General features: G+C 38.8%; 2 protein-coding genes across 3 annotated transcripts in view; one reads left to right on the plus strand and one right to left on the minus strand.

Moving 5' to 3' along the window:
* LOC114014103 (basic proline-rich protein-like) overlaps positions 1-8,975 on the minus strand; it is a 30,156-nt gene extending 21,181 nt beyond the window's left edge. The window contains exon 1 of the mRNA XM_055808640.1: positions 8,844-8,975. Within this exon, the coding sequence (XP_055664615.1) occupies positions 8,844-8,975 (132 nt within the window). The remainder of the gene's footprint in view (positions 1-8,843) is intronic.
* LARGE1 (LARGE xylosyl- and glucuronyltransferase 1) overlaps positions 1-17,430 on the plus strand; it is a 286,245-nt gene that overhangs the window by 2,277 nt on the left and 266,538 nt on the right. The gene's annotated exons all lie outside the window — the stretch shown is intronic.

A 17,430-nucleotide genomic window follows, 5' to 3' on the forward strand; every position in this document is an offset into this window, starting at 1 on the left:
TTGATGTATGTTTTGTGTTACATCTTCCCTTTGAAGGTACATACCCCCTTCTCAGTTGCTGGTAAGGAAATCATAGTTTGGAGGTGTTTGGATGGCAGTATGTGGCAAGATACTTTTTTTTTTTTTTAAAAAAAATATATCTGAAATATGCATGACTATTTCCCCCCTCTCTGTTTAGCTGACATAAAAAGATTGTAAGTTTTCTCAGGTTTGGAGAAATATACACTGGTTTTCTTTGAAGGAACACTGAAAATAGTATTACTAATGTATTGAATTCCCTGTGCTAGTTATTCAGTCTACAGGAATTCCTATGTCCAGTCCTCGGAAAGCCGAAGTGCAGAGCAGTGGTGAATGACTGCATGTCTGAAACTTCAGTGTGTAGAACTTAGTATTAGCAAAAGTAGTATTCCTTCTAAATGAATTACTTTAGAAAACTGCTAAAACTAGGCATCTCCTGTGTGCACTTAAGTCACTGAACTGAAGTGTTCTAAATATAATGATTCTGAAGGAACAATCCTCCAAAGTATTACTTGTGTGACTATGTCTTGCTCAAATAGGGTTTTTGTTGTTGTGGGTTTTTTTTTTTTGTTGGTTTTTTTTTTTTTTTTTTTTTTTAACCTGGAATAAACCATCAGTTGTCAATAGACCCTTACTGGAATACTCTCCTCTTTCATCCTCTGTCTGATTTCTTTTTTATATGTGTGCCTTTATAAAAGTAATCTTAAGAAAATACACACTTACACAAAACCAACAAAACCCAAGCCATTTTGTCTGATGTTTATAAAGGCTAGTAATGGCTAAAATTCATAATCTGACCACAGAGTCTTTGCACTATATGCTAAACTTGGTCTATGTACAAACTCCTGTCGTTGAAGTTGATGGGAGTGCTTGTTTAGATCCAAAACAGGGTTTGTTTGTTCTTTTTTAATTTTTCCTGGCTTTTGTGAAAGCCTATGTTGATGAACTCTTGCCAGCTTTGAAGACATTTCATCATCTGCATTAGAATAAATTAAAAAACCCAATTTAAAATTACGAGTTTCCTGGTGTATCAGTTTTTCCTATAACCTGTGTGTGCTGATAACATTAAGATATAAAGACTTCCGGAGGATATAATGGCCAATGCTAGTTTACAGTTTGTTATTCATCATGAGTTTTTCTCCATTCTTTCCAGAGTTAGCTGTATTGGTTATTTGCCTAGTTCTGTGGATAAAGAACTTTCTGAAAAGTAGATTTGTGTAAGGAAACATACGCACACGAGCACATGCACTATTTTTTTCCTCAGTTGTCTGGGTTTGGCTCATCTTTTTTTTTGAAAGGAATGCTAGCTTTAAAAAAACCATCGTTGTTCATTATCCCACACTTGGCTTAATTTAAGAACTAGAGTCAGAGCTACCATCAAGGAAGGCAATTTTAGTTTTCCTTTCTTTGATTTTTCATTAGATCACTAATTGTTCTCTTCCTTGTGGTATGCCCACCTGAATGTAAGGGTTAAGAAATGAGCTTTTTACGTTGTAGGGATTCATGAGTTTGGTGTCAGCTGGCTTGGTATTTGAAGATCTGTCCTGTGTCTTGTCAAAGCTTGCTTAATGCGTGGCTGTAGAAGGGGAGTAGCACATATAAAACATAATTTGCTGCGGGATTTGGTGGCTCAAAAATCAAGGAGAAAACTGCTAGAAAGGATTATCCTGGCCTTGGCACTGACTTTGAAGCAAAATTGCCAAGGCTGCAATCCTTAAGTGCCATCTGTGTCGGAATCAGAAGTAAACTCTGTAAAATAGTTCCATTACCTGTTTTAATTTGCAGATCAGGATAATGCTTACAGTAGTATCCACATCACTGTTCTTCCTGGGATATGGCTACTATTGCCACAGCAATGGTGTTAAATGGGTAAAAGCTATGTTTAAAATTGGTAAGAAGAACCCTAGCAATGTCTATCCAATGCTATAGCAAAAGGCCAGACCTAATCATGTAAGCATGATGATGGTGGAAGCTGGAAATCTCCGATGGTGCAGGCAGAATGAAGTCTTTCTCACAGATCTCCACATAAGATAGATATGCTTGAAAATAATGAAAAGAGATGGGTGGCTTTTTAAGGAGAGTTCTTCCTTATGCCTCCAATCTTTTGACCAGTGCTATGAGGAGATAGATGCCACCACCACTTTACTCCCATGCATTTTTGAGTATTGATGAGTTGTTTCTGTTAACTCCATGTCCATACCAATTTTCTAACCACCTCAGGGATTAGTTGCCCATGTTGACCCAGACCCTTTTCATGCTCCCTTGAGGGGCAGCTAGCCCCGGGTGACATGAATTAACAGCATCTGGCTTTACTGTTTTCCCCAGTGTCTGTAAGGATGATACAAATTGTAATGATTTTTGGTCTGCTGCTGTTTGGCAAAACTACAAGTAGCTTTCTTAAATCAGAAGGACGATGCCCATGTCACTTTAAACCTGCTTTCACATTCTGGCACTGATAGACTTTTACAAGAAAAATTATGTTCAGCAAAAAAAATAATCTTTTTAAGCATCCCCCTGCTTCCTTTACCAGAAATCTACTGCTTAGAAGTTCCAGGGATGTGGAGTTGTCTCTTTCAGTTGCAGCTTTCAATAGTTCCTCTGAAGTCTATCCTAGAATGTAATAAATATTACATGCAAAATGCCAGTTGTGTCATTAGCTTTTGGATTTTATCTTCTGGTAGGCATTTGACAGCTAAGACTTAGGACTAGGAGAAAATTAGAAAACTCCGTTACTGAGTAACCTTCATTTAAATACAGAGAAGAAGAATGAAGGATTTTGTTTTGGGGGGGAGGAAGAGGACAGGAAGGGCAGAGAAGGGAAGGAAAGCAATTGTGAAACTTTATTTTTTAAATATGAAACTCTTTGTTTTCTTAAAATTTTCAGATGGACTTTTATACCTGTTTGGGGACTTGGGAATGAATTTGTCTGTTTGGAGAAAAAAATGCTTCTCATCCTGGAATAAAAAGTGTTATTGAATGGTGAAATGGGGGGAGCAAGAAGAATTGTGAACTGTGCAAATGAGTTGAATTTTCCAGCTGTTAGACTTCTCAACCCAGCTCCTCCTAGCTAGGTTTCACTTTCTTCCTCTCTGACTCCCCAGCTGTGTCCCTGAACCTCAGTTGCCTCAGTTCTAAATTCCGTTGGTGATTGTTTTCCCTTCTTTCTTCAGTTAATGCTGCTGCTAATTAATACTGCAAATGGAATTTTATGTTCAGAAATTACTGGACTTCAATTTTTGAGTCTACTTATTTCAGTATTTTTCAGGCTGAAGGTACTAGAAAGGTGTATGCCACTGGACAGAAATAAGAAATGAAACCCGATTGTTTGAGCATTATTAAATCCTCAAATATATGTTCTTTAGCTCATGTTGTTTTTAAGAATATTAGCTTTCATTTGTTTTCTAACACAAGGGAGTCCTAGGTTTTTCCCGTGTTGGTTTTTTTTTGTTAGAAAATGAACTGGCATTAACTCTGAGGCTCAGCAAGGAGCAGTTGGGTTCTGTATTTCTGTGGTCTTGTCTTTTTTCAGTCCTAAGACTGGTTCTAGAGTGTTACTCAGAATTAAACACAGGGAGGTTATCATTCATGTAAGACAAGTCTCCTAAGGTAAAATACTGGCTGGTGTGCTTGAGAATACTTAAATAAGATAAAGACTATTTCTACTGCTTTAAAAGGGTACAATTGTCTGTATTTTTGGATTCTTCAGGTTGAGTGTACTGTATAATTAGATGCTGTTTTATCAAAGTACAGAATTGGAACATTGAAGAATGAGGTCCCTGCAAAGGTGGACATTTTCTGGTTTTGTTATTGGAATACTTTATAACTTATGTCCTTGATCTTGGTTTTCCAGAGCTCTTTAATATCAACCACATTTATGAGAAATCAGTTCCTCTTCAGTGACTCTTCCAAGTAGTTGAAATTGATGGTGATGTTGTCGTAAACAATTTTTAGTACTAAGAAAGTTGTACATTGACATTAACTTCCACAAAGCAAAAAAAGATCAGTTTAGAGAAATGGTAGAAGCATTTAGTATGGGATGTCTTCCTTCATTGAAATTTATGTTGACAAAATGCAGGATGCTACAAATGGAGAAAGAGGGGAAAAAAATCAGTATGAATATTGAGTCCACTGGAAGATAGGACCCATTAGTGGCTAAAGAAAACCATTTCGTGATGGGCAAGAAAGGGAGAGTTTTGAAATTGATGTTGTTGATTTTATACCAAGTTTTTCAGACTACTGTCCAGAATGCAACCAAACCAGTAATTTGGTCTATACTGTTACTTCAGAGAGCAGTAATAAAATGTACAAGCTGAGAACATTTGAGATGCAACTGTCTTCAACTCATTGTCCAGCAATGGTCTTGCAGTTTAATGCAAGTCATGCATTTAACATGACTTCAAGAAAAAAAAGTGTGTACAAGTACAAATTCACTTCTTTCCATAGTCGCTCTCAGACCTCAGGTGTGAAGCAGAGAGTGTAACAGCAGTGGCTTAAGTTACATTTCCTTCCAAACACGGCAGTCTGCCTCCCTTTTTTCTTGTTTTCACTATAATGCTAGTGCAGCTTAAAGGCTGCTAGATTAAAATAGTGGCTTCTAGCGAACTTACAGGGTCATTCAAACTCACATTGTTAAATTAGTGATGCCACTCCTTCATCATTGGAACACCTCCTTTGCATATGAAGGTGTTTGTTTGAAAATGATTCCTCTGTGGCCAAAATCAGATTACGTTCCTGCTGGATGATGGAGAACCATGCACAGTACTGCCTTGCAATGTGTTTATCACACTGGGATTTACAGCTTTCTAGTTGGTACCCAGAGCCTTGCCCCTTGTTTTTGCATGCCCCACTGGGGCAGCTGAACATAAAGTCTCAACTTGTTCATACTGCCAGTGGCCACTGCTCTCACACCAGTGCTCGCACCTGGCACCTGAGGTATATTGAACTGTATCATCGCATGTAAAAAGGGGTAGATTTTCTCGACCCCTAGTGTTTGATCTGTCTGTCAGCACCCCAGGAAAGCAAAGAACCTTGTGCCTGACCAGTTTGTCAGCATCCTGTTAATGGGGATCCTTCACTGAATAATCCTGCTGGATCGGACGGCAGTTCAACTGACTTGTTCAGGGAAACACACCGACAGTGTAAGGGGGGGCCCCTCAGCAATTCTACCCACTTTTATTAGGATATGTTACCAGCAGCTGGTGACTGCTAGTGTCCATGAAGGGCTAACAGTTTACAGAATAACACTCTTTACTGATACAAAATCATGAAAAATTAAGGTTTGTGATTGCTGCTTGTAGGGACTGTCTGCAAAACTAAGCTTGAAGTGATATACAACCAAACTATAATCACAAATAACAGCTAGTGTGAGTTAGTTATTTAGCACACATAAAGTTCTTACCCAGTAGGCTTCCCTATGGGGGAGAAGACAGGTTTGGCTTCTCAACTGATCCCAGAAGTTACGATGGAGTCTTCCCTAACTTCTCCCCTCATTCATTCACTTTTATACTTTTCTTTACTCTCAGGTGGAGCTTGAGTGACTCTAGTCATACATTCTTTTATTATAGATTGGTATAAAATTCTCTTGCTTCTCATTTAAAGATATAGCCAATAAAAAATATAAAGTACATGCTTGGTGAGGGGTGGTTGTACCTTGGAGGTGGGTAACTTTAAGAGGGGAGGTAGGCATTAGTGTAATAACAAGATTACAATGAGCAAGGTTCATCTAAAGAAAGTGATTTCGGCACAGTTGTTGGCTCAGCAACAGACATCTCTTGGATCTCCTGTTTCAGCTGCTATGCTGCTGATCTGCTGTATGGTATCATCAAGTTCCCAATCTTGCAGGGAGTACAGCAGAGCCTGTCTGTGGTGTCTCCACTCCGCTTCACTCTCCACTGCTCCTCTAGGATAGTAGGTTGTGCTGCTGCCCGAGGAACCATGGTAAATTCTGTGCGTGCCAACTGTCCTGAAAGTGGCAACTGTATTTTACCTTAAAAAAGGTTTCTGTAATGCTACAACTTCTATTAGGTTCCAGTTTTCACTGATTACCCCCTCCAAGCGATTTTTGCACAATCATATACTGGAAGCATCTAAAATACTCTTCAGTATGCTTAGATCTTGATTTATGTTACAATCACGATGTGAACAACTGTACAGTTGGTAAATGGGCTGAGAAGAAAGATGTTTTTAACATTTTTTCTTCAAGATGAGCAAAACCAGTAATATTGTGCCCCTAGTGTATAGGGAACTGAAACTGCTGACAGTTTTTTTCATATTTGGAATAACTTTGCCAGTTCTCTAGTCTTAAGCATGTTGTGGAAATAAATCCATGAGTTCTTGAAAGCTTTACAGAGCAGGTTAGAGTGAGGAAAATGATGCTGTAGAAAGATAAACTCTTGCGCTGCAGATGAAGTGATTCGAGCAAAGTTGCCCAAGTGATTAGTGAAAAAGGTAAGAACAGAACTCTAGTTTCTTGAAAGAGTCACTGTCCCGTGCTTTAAGCATGTGAAAACACTGCTGGCTTTAGCAAGAACTATTGCTTAAATATAGTTGTGCATTAGATGATTAAACCAGCTCCTTGATGATACTCTGCTTCTAACAAGTATTTTATGTAAATATACAGCATATACGTGTATCTTAAAGAAATGAACAAAAAACCATAATTGATAACTGGATAAATGACAAAACAAACCCATCATAGAATTTATGGATACTTTTTCTTGATTTAGAGGCAGTGCTGTGACCAAAGGAAGAAAGGAGTGTGTTGTACTTCTCAAAAATATAAAATAGTAGAACATTTAAAGGAGAAGGAAATAGGTGAATGCTTGAAGGAGTAAATAAATATATCTTGGCCTTTAAAGGTGGTAGGTTAGTGTTTACCTGTATGAAGTTTTATCTATGGCCAGGTGGTGCTAATGACTTGGAGAGGGAAAGTGGCACAGACCACTGCTATTTAGAAGTCACCATAAATGAACCTTAAGGAGACCAGAGTTTCCACTGAGTTATTGACGTGTGCAAACTGGTTAAAATGCCACACTTTTATTGATGACATTGTTTTTTTATCAGTTTTGAGCACAAATAAGCAGGGGCAGGCACAGCATCTGTCTGAACAGAAGGCTACTGCCATGTTTGTATGGCGTGTATCCTGCTGTGCTGCTGGGCAGATTTGTTAAGGGTGAAGGGGTGAAACGAAATGAAGAAGAGCGAAGAGAAACAGCACTGAGGTGAATCCATATTCAACAGGTGTCTGAAAGTGGTGTAGTGTGATACAGAACAAATTTTTCAGATGTCCTTTTTGTACTATAGGCCTTCAAATGTTTCAAAGTAAGGTTTTTTTCCTTTCTGTTCTCAGACCAAAAATACTGTATTATACATCAGTAATAAAGATTTCTGGACCTGCAGTTAGTATCAAGAATTCTCTGAAATAATTAATTTTGCACCATATTTTATTTTCTGTGTTTGGGTTTTGCTCCTTAGCTTCATTTGTGTTGCAGTTGGACATTGGTATATTGAGAAAGGCCAGAGTTTTACTTTTAATTTTTTTTTTCTTTCTTTTCCTTTTCTCCTAGGTTTTCGTATTTTAAATTGCTATATATGAAGGTAATATGATTTGGGAAAACATCTTGACTTTTCTGGTTGGAACAGTGGAATTGCAAATGTAGTATAGAAAGCAGTTAGTTATTCATGTTACTAAAATGCCTAGAGGCCTTGGCTGAGAGAGGGCTCCCTTCATGTCGGGTGAAGCTCAAGTACACAGACTGTGTGTACCTTAAGGGTACTTTATGGAATAGGAAGGCTGGTATAAAACAGCAATATAAACATTGGTGTGTGGCTGGAAGTTTTCTGATACAGCAGTACTTTTGGAGAATCACAGAATGGTTGAGGTTGGAAGGAACCTCTGGAGGTCATGTGGTTCCCTCCCCTTGCTCAAGCAGAGCTGCCTAGAGCATGTTCTGCAAGACTATGTCCAAATGGCGCTTGAGTATCTCCAGAGGAGACTACATAACCTATATGGTCAGCCTGTGCCATTGCTCAGTCACCCTCACAGTAAAGAAGTGTTGCCTCATGTTCAGAGAAACACAGAGTCCTGTGTTCCAGTTTGTGCCCAGTGCCTCTTTCCTGTCACTGAACACCACTGAGAAGGATCTGATTCCATCTTCTTTACACCCTCCCTTCAGATACTTATTTTTGACATCCCTTACAAGTTTCAGCTCCAAGTGGGCTTTGGCTTTCCTGACTGCATTTCTGTATGCTCAGGCAGTGTCTCTGTATTCTTCCCAGGTTACCTGTCCCTGCTTCCACCTTTGTATACTTTCTTTTTGTGTTTGAGTTTTGCCAGGATATCCTTGTTCATCCATTACCTGACTTCCTACTCATTGGGATGAACGGTTCTTGAGCTCTGAGGAGGTAATCCTTACTATCAACCAGCTTTCCTGGACCTCTCTTCCCTCCAGGGCCCTATCCCATGGGCACTCTTTCAGGCAGATCCCTGAAGAGACCAAAGTCTGCTATCCTGAAGTCCAGGGCTGTGATCTTGTTTTTTGCCCTGCTCCCTCTTATGATCCTGAATACCACCATGGTCATTGCAACTTAACGCTGCCTTTGACCTTCATATCCCCAAGGAGCCCTTCCTGGTTTGTAAGTAAAAGGTCCAGCACAGCACCTCTCATTGTTAGCTGCTTTATCACTTGGGTCAGGAATTTGTCATCAGTGCTCTACGGGAACACCCTGGATTGCTTATTCCTGGCTGTGTTGTCCTTCCTGCAGATACCAGGGTGGTTTAAGTCCCCCATGACGACCAGGGCCTGTGAATGTGAGGTTGCTTCTACCTGTCTGTAGAGGGCCTCATCCACTTGTTGTTCCTGATCAGGTGGCCTATAGCAGATGCCCACTACAGTGTCGCCCATACTGGTCTGCTCTTTAATCCTTACACATAAATTCTCAGTTAGCTCATCATCCATGCCCATGCAAAGAAAGCTCCATACATTCCAGCTGCTGTCTCACATGAAGGGTGACTCCACATGCCCTTCCTGAAGAGCCTGTATCCCTCCGTTGCATCATTCTAGCCATGCAAGCCATCCCACCATGTGTCTTATCATCCCAACAAGATCATAGCCATGAAACTGCTCACAAATCTCTAATTCCTTGTGTTCATTATCTTTGTGCTTATTCATGAAAAAAAAAATCCACAAATGATGGAAGCAATTCAGATAAAACCACTGTTTTTGCCAGTATAACTGTGACTACTGTAGCAGCTTCTGCTAGCCAAGTTACGTCAATCCACAGTCATTCTTCATGCTGTCAACCAACATAGCTGGGGTGGCAGAAATTCCCAAAGCAAGAAACCATTCCTGTCCAAAAGAGCTTACAAAATACAGACGTAAGAGTGTGCTCAAGTGGTTGAAAACTGGTAGTTTGTACTTTCCTTTTTAATTATTTTTTTTTTTAAGATTGTACTTTCAATCTCAATGATTTGTCATTTGAGTAATACTGGCTTATTGATGGTTATGTTTGTTAAAATGTCTTTGGAAAAAAGTAAGATCTATATTCCTGTGTTGTGATCCACTGGAAGCAGCAACGTGGGACAGTTCTGAAAAAATTCACTGTAGTTCTGGGACACAACTAGTTTTCTCTGTCAAGTTATGTTATTTTTTAATTGATGTGGTATTTTAAGTACATTTTCATATTTGACTTGAAAGTGCTGAAATAAAATGTTACAATAGTATATAACACCAATTTTTTGGACTAACCAAAGAGAAACTTTTAGCAGGATGGAGACAGATCCCACTGCACCTGCCATGTGATGGTAATTTATGAAAGTGATACGTATCTGACATGGCAGGAACTGAGTCGTTCATCACAGATAGCTAGAAATCCAAGTTCCCTTGTGGTTCTCTGTCTTTTTATTTACCTGTGTTCACCATGCATATCTGAGTTTGTGATACAACTTTTTTGATCATCAAGAACTTGCTTATTTGGTCTGTTTTGAGCCAAGTACAGCTATCATTGTTAGAACTTCGTGTCTTTGATTCATCAGAGCAAAATGGGATTTCTGGTGAAGTTTTAGTGAATTAAGCACTGGTATCCTAGCAGGACAGAGATAACATTATTAAGAGTGAGAAGCATTTTCAGGAGTTCTTTGTAATGCCAACTGCAATCTTTCTAGTGAGAAACCACTCTCTAATTGTTCAGGTTGTCTCCGGTCTGTTTTTTTGAATTCTCTCTGCTTTTACCTAGGGAGACTGTTATGTTAGATGATACCCTGTGATGTTTTCAGTTAGATATTCCTGGCAAATGTGGACCTGGCAGCCAACTTCCATGCTTTTTTTGCTTACTGGAACTCTTTATCTGCATTGACTGTGGTAACCCAGTAAAAATATCCACTAGTAACCAAGCCTGCTAAACTAGGTTGAACAAAGGGGGGAAATGAAACCTGTGCTCCTTGCTTTTAACTAGCTTCTATTCCTTTCTCTATCAAGTTCAAAGCCCCAGTGGGAATATGTCTGCCGGGTTCACAGGGCTTCAAGCTGAGCCCTTAATGAGCTGAACATTAAATACCAACGTGAAAAACTTTACCATTCTTGCTTTACTTTCCTTATGAGCTGTCTCACTGAAATTCGTGCTGCTAATACTGGAGTGAGATACAACTAACAGTATAGATAAGGATCTGTCAGAGTCCTGCTCTTTGAGATTGGGTCTCCATCCATCAGCTACCAGTGTTTGCTGTGGTAGAATACTGGCAAGCATATGGCAATGCTTCTGGATGGCATGGAGTTCTCAGTAGAGATCCCAGTATTGGTCTACCTTAGTAGTATTGAACACCCCAAATGAACGTGAATGTAGCAGGTAATCATGGAATCATTTAGACTGGAAAAGACCTTTAAGATCATTAAGTCCAATGCTTTGTGATGAATCTTTTTGCTTAAGTCTTTCCTGTTAGCTGTGGCTGAAGAACCACAAAGCACCCCAAAAAAAGAAAATGGAATTCAGCAGGGCATGTGATGGACAAACATAAATTACAGTGTTGTATCTAGTAGCATCTTGACTGTGCTGGGCATATGTGCCTTTGGAAATGCAGTAGCAGGAACTGTAAAGGAAAAGCATTTTATTCTCCATAAGGATAAACCAGGTTATCTTACAGTGGTATAGAATAAAATTTTTTTGCAGTCTTAATTTCAGAAAAGCAATAAGAATTTCAGTTAGAAAAGTATTAGTGTTGAAAGTAAGCCAGGTCTACCAGGATCTCTCAGTATACAGTAATGTAGTATTCCTTTGCTGTTCTAGTTTTGATGCATCACTAAGATGGAAATGAAACCACAGTATACAAAACTGAAGTGTCAGCCAGACATCCGTCCATTTTGCTACCAAATTCTGCATCCTCTTTTCTTGCTTCCTTTCACTGAAACAATGGTTTTTTTATATTTTGGCATGTTAATATTTGCGAAGTGTTTTTGAAAGATGAAATGCACCAGAAAGGTGCTAAGTAATCTTGCTTTCATTTAGAACTGATTTTCATTCAAGATGTTCTTGTCATGGCTTATACTTGGTGTGAAAACTGGAGGGGGTGATTTTAAGAATTTTGGGCTTAACTTGTTTTTCTGGCAGAACACAAATATAGATATGTGAGGTTTTGCTCTAATTTTGTGGCTCAGGAGTAGCTTTTTGGTGCAGACAAGGATCTATATTCTAGAAGCTGCTTTGCTAAGGGCTGGCATAGAAGTGTATCTGAGATTACTGGTTATATCTAGAATGCAGATTGGGATGTGCTCAGTGCATTTAATTCATCTTTCTAAGCATCACTGAATGTCCAAGGTGCTGTCATGTATGTAGGGTTTTTTCTTTCCTCTCCCTGCATTTCTAGCTAGTAGGTAGACTGAAATTCTAGATTCTTAGATATTTATATCTTTAAAAACACTGAATATTCAAATATAGGTGAGATTTTCTACCCAGGCTTGGCACAGTTAGTGCAAAATTTCTTGCCATTGTTAAACTACAGATGGGAGGAAGAAGTTCTGCAAGAACCTATTTAAAACACTGACATGTCTGTCTGTCCTGTGTTTATATATAATGAACCAAAAATTAGTGGATGGTCTGGTTCCATTAGGAAAAACTTAGTTTCAGGTGAAGATAAGTATGAAACGTTACGTAGTCAACATTGTCATCTTTACACTTGTTAACTCCTATGAAATTATTTAGAATAAATGGTGGCTTGTAGACAACTTCTAAGGTTCTTAGTTCTTAACTAAGAAATGCAGACTCGTGTTATTTTTCTGTCTGCATGTGCATCTGTAAAACATTCAGTGGTTCACAAACTGAGACTGCTGATTTGAAATAAAGTGTCAACTGAGAGAGGTCTAATTTATGTAAATACAATTTAGGAAATTCTATTAGGCATATTGCAGAGCCGTTGAGGCTTCGTCCAACTTTATAGGAGTGTGATGGCATGACACCTGTTGGCTTGAATTTTGGAACAGGACTTGAATACATGATCCTAAAAAGCTCCAAGAACTGTTTTCTTTGGCTCTGAGTGGTATTCATTACCTCATAAGTTTTGCCTTCAACAGTTGTCTTTATTCAAGTGCGTATTTACTTCCCATAAGAAGTGATGGCTTACTTCACTGGACAAATGAAAGACTTGGATAGTATTACATGGCCATGCATCTTTTCAGTATTATGGGAAATTTCATGTCATAAGAAACACATTTCCCCCTGTACAAATGTGAAATTGTGTGGTAAATAAGATCTCTGAATTACTGCTCAGCTTTGCTAAGCTTTTTACTTGATTCGGCAGCTGCCTTGCTGAAAAGTACCATAATTTTGAAGCAGAAATTAGGACTGAAGATTTTAAATCGATGGCTTTCTTCCTCATCGTTAAGAGAATAGCTGCTTAGCAGTCAGGAGGAAGAGCATTCTAGTTTTATAAACAGTATTCAAGTTCTTGTATTAGTAGATCAGAACAGCATGTTCACGTTTCCTTCTCATCTCCTTGCTGGCTCTCTCACTTCTGGTTTTGCTTCTAGTTTTTGGACCATACCTTTCACTTTTGAGTTATGTTTTTTTACTAATTGAGTTTTGATCCACATTTTGGATCAAATGTGTGTTGTATGTCTCTCTGGAAAAGAAAGGTTGCCTTTGGACCAAAAGTTTGCAGTTGCTGACTGGGGGGAAAAAAAAAAAAAGTTGATGTTTAGCTGCATGATTGGGAATATTTTTTTTTCTTTAAGCATGAAAATGTATTCTGAAAAATGTTGTTAGAAATTGAGAAGTGTGTGTGTATTTGCACTGATGTCTGTAATTTCAACAGACATGAGGTGGCATGATGACCTGTATACAATTTGTGGGCTACTTGGTGAAATATTTTAATTGTCTACTTAGGGTTGCACAGAGCATGGATTTCTCATTTTGTATGGAGTCCAGGTTAAAATCCTAATTTGTGCTATGTGCCATCCGACTGCTGATTGCTATACTTTCTCTTTTTGCTCTATGCTTCAGATGTATTTCTGTTTTAGCCACCTGTTTTAGCCACTTTAATCATACCTTTGGATTGTGTGAGTACTTTTCTTTGTTAGGTGCTTGCACTACGGTTAGCACAGCAAAATCATGGGTCTTTGGCAGTGCCTGGCAATCACAGTCCATAATGCCCAGTGTAGTGCTCAATAATTAAAGCATTACACGGTTGGTCAAGACTAGCAGGACTCACTAAAAACAAACCCTTATCCTGAGGTTACTGAAGGTATCTTTAAAACATAGCCTAGATGCTCTCTTAATAAGTGAGGTGGTGTTTTTTTTTTTTCTATTGGTATTCATAACTACAGGGGACTCAAGTCTTCAGATATCACTGGTAATAATAGCTACAATATTAAAACACAGATGGAGGTACTAAAAGCAAAGAGGGAGTATGTGAAAGCCATTCTGTAATCCTCTGGGATAATGGCCTTAAGCCACATGTCCTTGTGATTTATGCACTTGTTTTTATTTGTGCTCTTTGACAGAAAGATTTGTCACTGAGGAGATTTGATAATAGCCGGTTCAATAGGATTGTTTCCTCTTGTATTCATGTAATAAAACAAATGATTTTGGACCATTTATGGGTTTAGTCATTCTTGCTGTATGCATTTCACCCCTGATTTCACCTTCAATAGCTTAGATGGAGCTAGATAAGGACTTTCTGCTCACTTAGTTCTGTCCCATGGTGATGCTATGTAGAAGTGTCTTCCATTTTGTGCTTTGATCTATTGGAACACTATTAAGATACACATGTACTGTTCCTGTAGTGTATATATTTGTAGTTGGCATATGTGAATATAGGTTGGTAGGAATTTGCAACTTTGTGTACTTTTGACAAATACTGCAACCAGGAAAGGCCTGTATTAAGATAAGCAATCTAAAGCAGAGGAAAAAAATTGGGAAAATATAATTTATTTCTTTAACTTGCAAACTTTACTGCAGCCTCAGTTTTGTAGTAGTAAATGTTGTAGTGATAGAATCTATAAAGAAAGGAAGTGAGTTTCACATCTCAGACAGTTAGCTTATTCCAGAGCCATACACTTGAGTAGCTGAGGAGAGCAGATGTGGAAGAGAGGTAACATGCCAGAGCAGGGTGCTAAGAGATTAAACCATTGCTGATTGTTGCAACCTGAAAGGGCTGTTCAGGATGACCTCCCTCCCCTTGGGACTAATTTGTGATCCCCTTGAACTGAGTTAAGTTGAAATGATATCAGCCAACCAATTCTATGATTTATTAATACAAGGCCTGTAAGTAGATACAATAACTTACTGACATTTTCTTAACTGAATAACTTAACTGCATAAGCAAGTCCCGTGCCACACATTTCTAAGAAGAAAGAGAGGAAGAGAGAGTGGGGGAGACGAGAGAGAGAGAGAGAGAGAAAGGAAGGAGGTATCACCGCCTGTGGATCCAGCAGCAGCCTGTTGGTCCTCTTCACTCTGGGCGTCTTGGTGGTGGGGGTCTCACCTGAGCTTCTGATGGTACAGCTTTTATGCAGTTTGAGTCCCAAAATCTCTGCCCGGTTCCAAGAAACTTCATGCATGTGCATGGTGGTTGTGGTCCTAGGTGAGGGTAGGTGCGGTCTGGTTCTGCACAGGCTCGGTGTGTCTTGAGTGGTCACAGGGGGACTATTTTGGGGTCACATCAGACAAGACCCTCCCCAGTGGGAGTACCCTGCATGTGTGCAGTTAGCTGCTCACTACGGGAATGCAAGGGCAGAAAAAATACTGTCTCAGTCCTGCCTCTGCAGGGCTAGAAACTGGTGTCTAATTCTTTCTTGTGGTTATAATACCTGCTATGTGCCCGAGTCGGCAAAGCTTGCACCTTTTTGTACCAAGAAACGTTTAAGGCAAATGTCTACTCATCCATCTGCCACACTGATTTATTTTACTGTTTCTGAGGTGGAAGATCTATCTGAGAGGAATTTTTCTGGAAAGGAATTTCTTCTGGAAAGAAATACAAGTAGTACCTTTACCTTGCTGCTTCTGTGACTGTACATGTTCTCACTACATTAAAAAGTTATCTTTGTTTTTTATCCATAGCCTTTAACGAAAGAAGTTGTTCTGGGGCTGGTCTTTTATGTCCTCTAAACTGACTTGGCTTTCCTGCTATGACTTCAATAATGCATTATTTCATAAATTCAGAGGATTTAATGCATTATTGAGTGAATTTGTGAGTTGTTGTTAGATGGTTAAATGGAAAATAACTGTAATGGATTGGATGCAAAGATGCTTCCCCAGCTTCTTTCCCATCTCGCCCACTAACATGCACAAGCATCTGTCTCTCATCTCCTCTTTGCCTGGTGCTATGTGTGAGTGCATTTTGACAAACATTTTACGAACAGAGATCTTTGGAAAACCTATGAGACGAAATAACAGTGGTGAGAAATGCAAGTAGTTCTGTCTTACTAGATAGCTACTTGTGCAATAGAGGGTGATGCTATAGCAAATAAAAATATTTCTGTAGTAAATGTTACCACAGCAAATGAACCTGTCTTCTCTAGCTCTACTGAAATACAGCATCTCTAAATTTACAACTGTTACTTCAAAATCCCCTGCATTTTTTTTTAATTTGTGTCTGTGTTCTTTATAGAAGTTAGAAGATGCTTTTTTTTAATGTAAGGTTTCATGAATAAATATTCTGTCTTTTAAATTATCTGAATGCTGTGTAAAGGAGGATTTTTTTCAGTTCAGGCATTTACAAGATTATGATAGTGTTGTGACAACTCAAATGGCTTTATTTTTAAAATTTCAGACTTCATATATTTGCAGATAGGAATTATGACTGAAATCTTTTCCACATCTGGAGGAAAGATTGATGGTGTACAGAAATTCATAGTAACTTAAGAGTAGTTTTCCAGGTATGCATGATACATGTATTTCTTCACTTCTTGGAACATGTGTATGTGGTGCTTCCAACATGGGTGAATAAAAGGCATTTGAACCCCAACATTTTATTTTATGTGAACTTGCTGCAATAATTTTACTTGTTACTTACTCTGCTGGTGTGAGGAATTTTTTTGGGGTAACATTTATGATTGGAAAGAATTAAATAGTGTGCTCCAAAACCACCCCCAAATCTTGTATAAGTAGCACTGCAATTTATAGCATAGATGAAGCCTTAAATGATTTTGCTAACATCATGCAATTGGAGGATTGTACTCATTTGAATTGGATCTAATAGCTGTCCGTGTCTGGTAAGGAAGTGACAAAGAGGAGAGTCAAATAGTCCTGGGGAATTCTGGAATAATATCCAAGGCATAACTAAGTTGGCCTTTGGCTGCTTAGTTTATGCATGTGTTGATGTGAAATGTATTCCTGGCCTAATGGGGTCGATCAGTATAAATTCTTACTATTTTCTTCTGTATCCACTTGGTTGGAATATATCTGTCCAGATTTTCCTATTTTCAGCAGCTCATAAGCAAAACAGTTTTTAATGCTGAAGTGAGATGAGGATGCTGGTGACATAGAAACTTCTACATAGGGTATGAGCATGTTCTGCAAGTTGCATGGTGCTGGCTTCAGAAGGGTTTTCTGAGCGTGGAATATACTAAAACAGTAAGAGAATAGCAGCCATGTAAAACCATCTTTCGTTCCTCAGTGAGTATCCTTTTGCGTTTATATACCAGAAGTATGTTATCACTGTATATTTTAGATCAAGTCTTTGCTTGTTTGTACTGGTATAATGCACCTTGAGGTTGGAAAGAGGTGCTATGTAAATCCAGTCACACTCAGAACCAACCAAACAAAAGAAGTCGATACAACAATAAACCTCATCCTTTTTCTGGGACCTGGTAGACCTCTTTATTATGAGAACCATGTTAACTTCTTGGGAAGGTTGTCTTTGCACCAGAACCCCCCATTCAGTCTTGTTTCAACCACAATAGGCAGTAGAGTTTCTAGCCACAC

This window comes from Falco peregrinus, chromosome 6 (genome assembly GCF_023634155.1).
Source record: "Falco peregrinus isolate bFalPer1 chromosome 6, bFalPer1.pri, whole genome shotgun sequence".
Classification (NCBI taxonomy): Eukaryota; Metazoa; Chordata; class Aves; order Falconiformes; family Falconidae; genus Falco; species Falco peregrinus.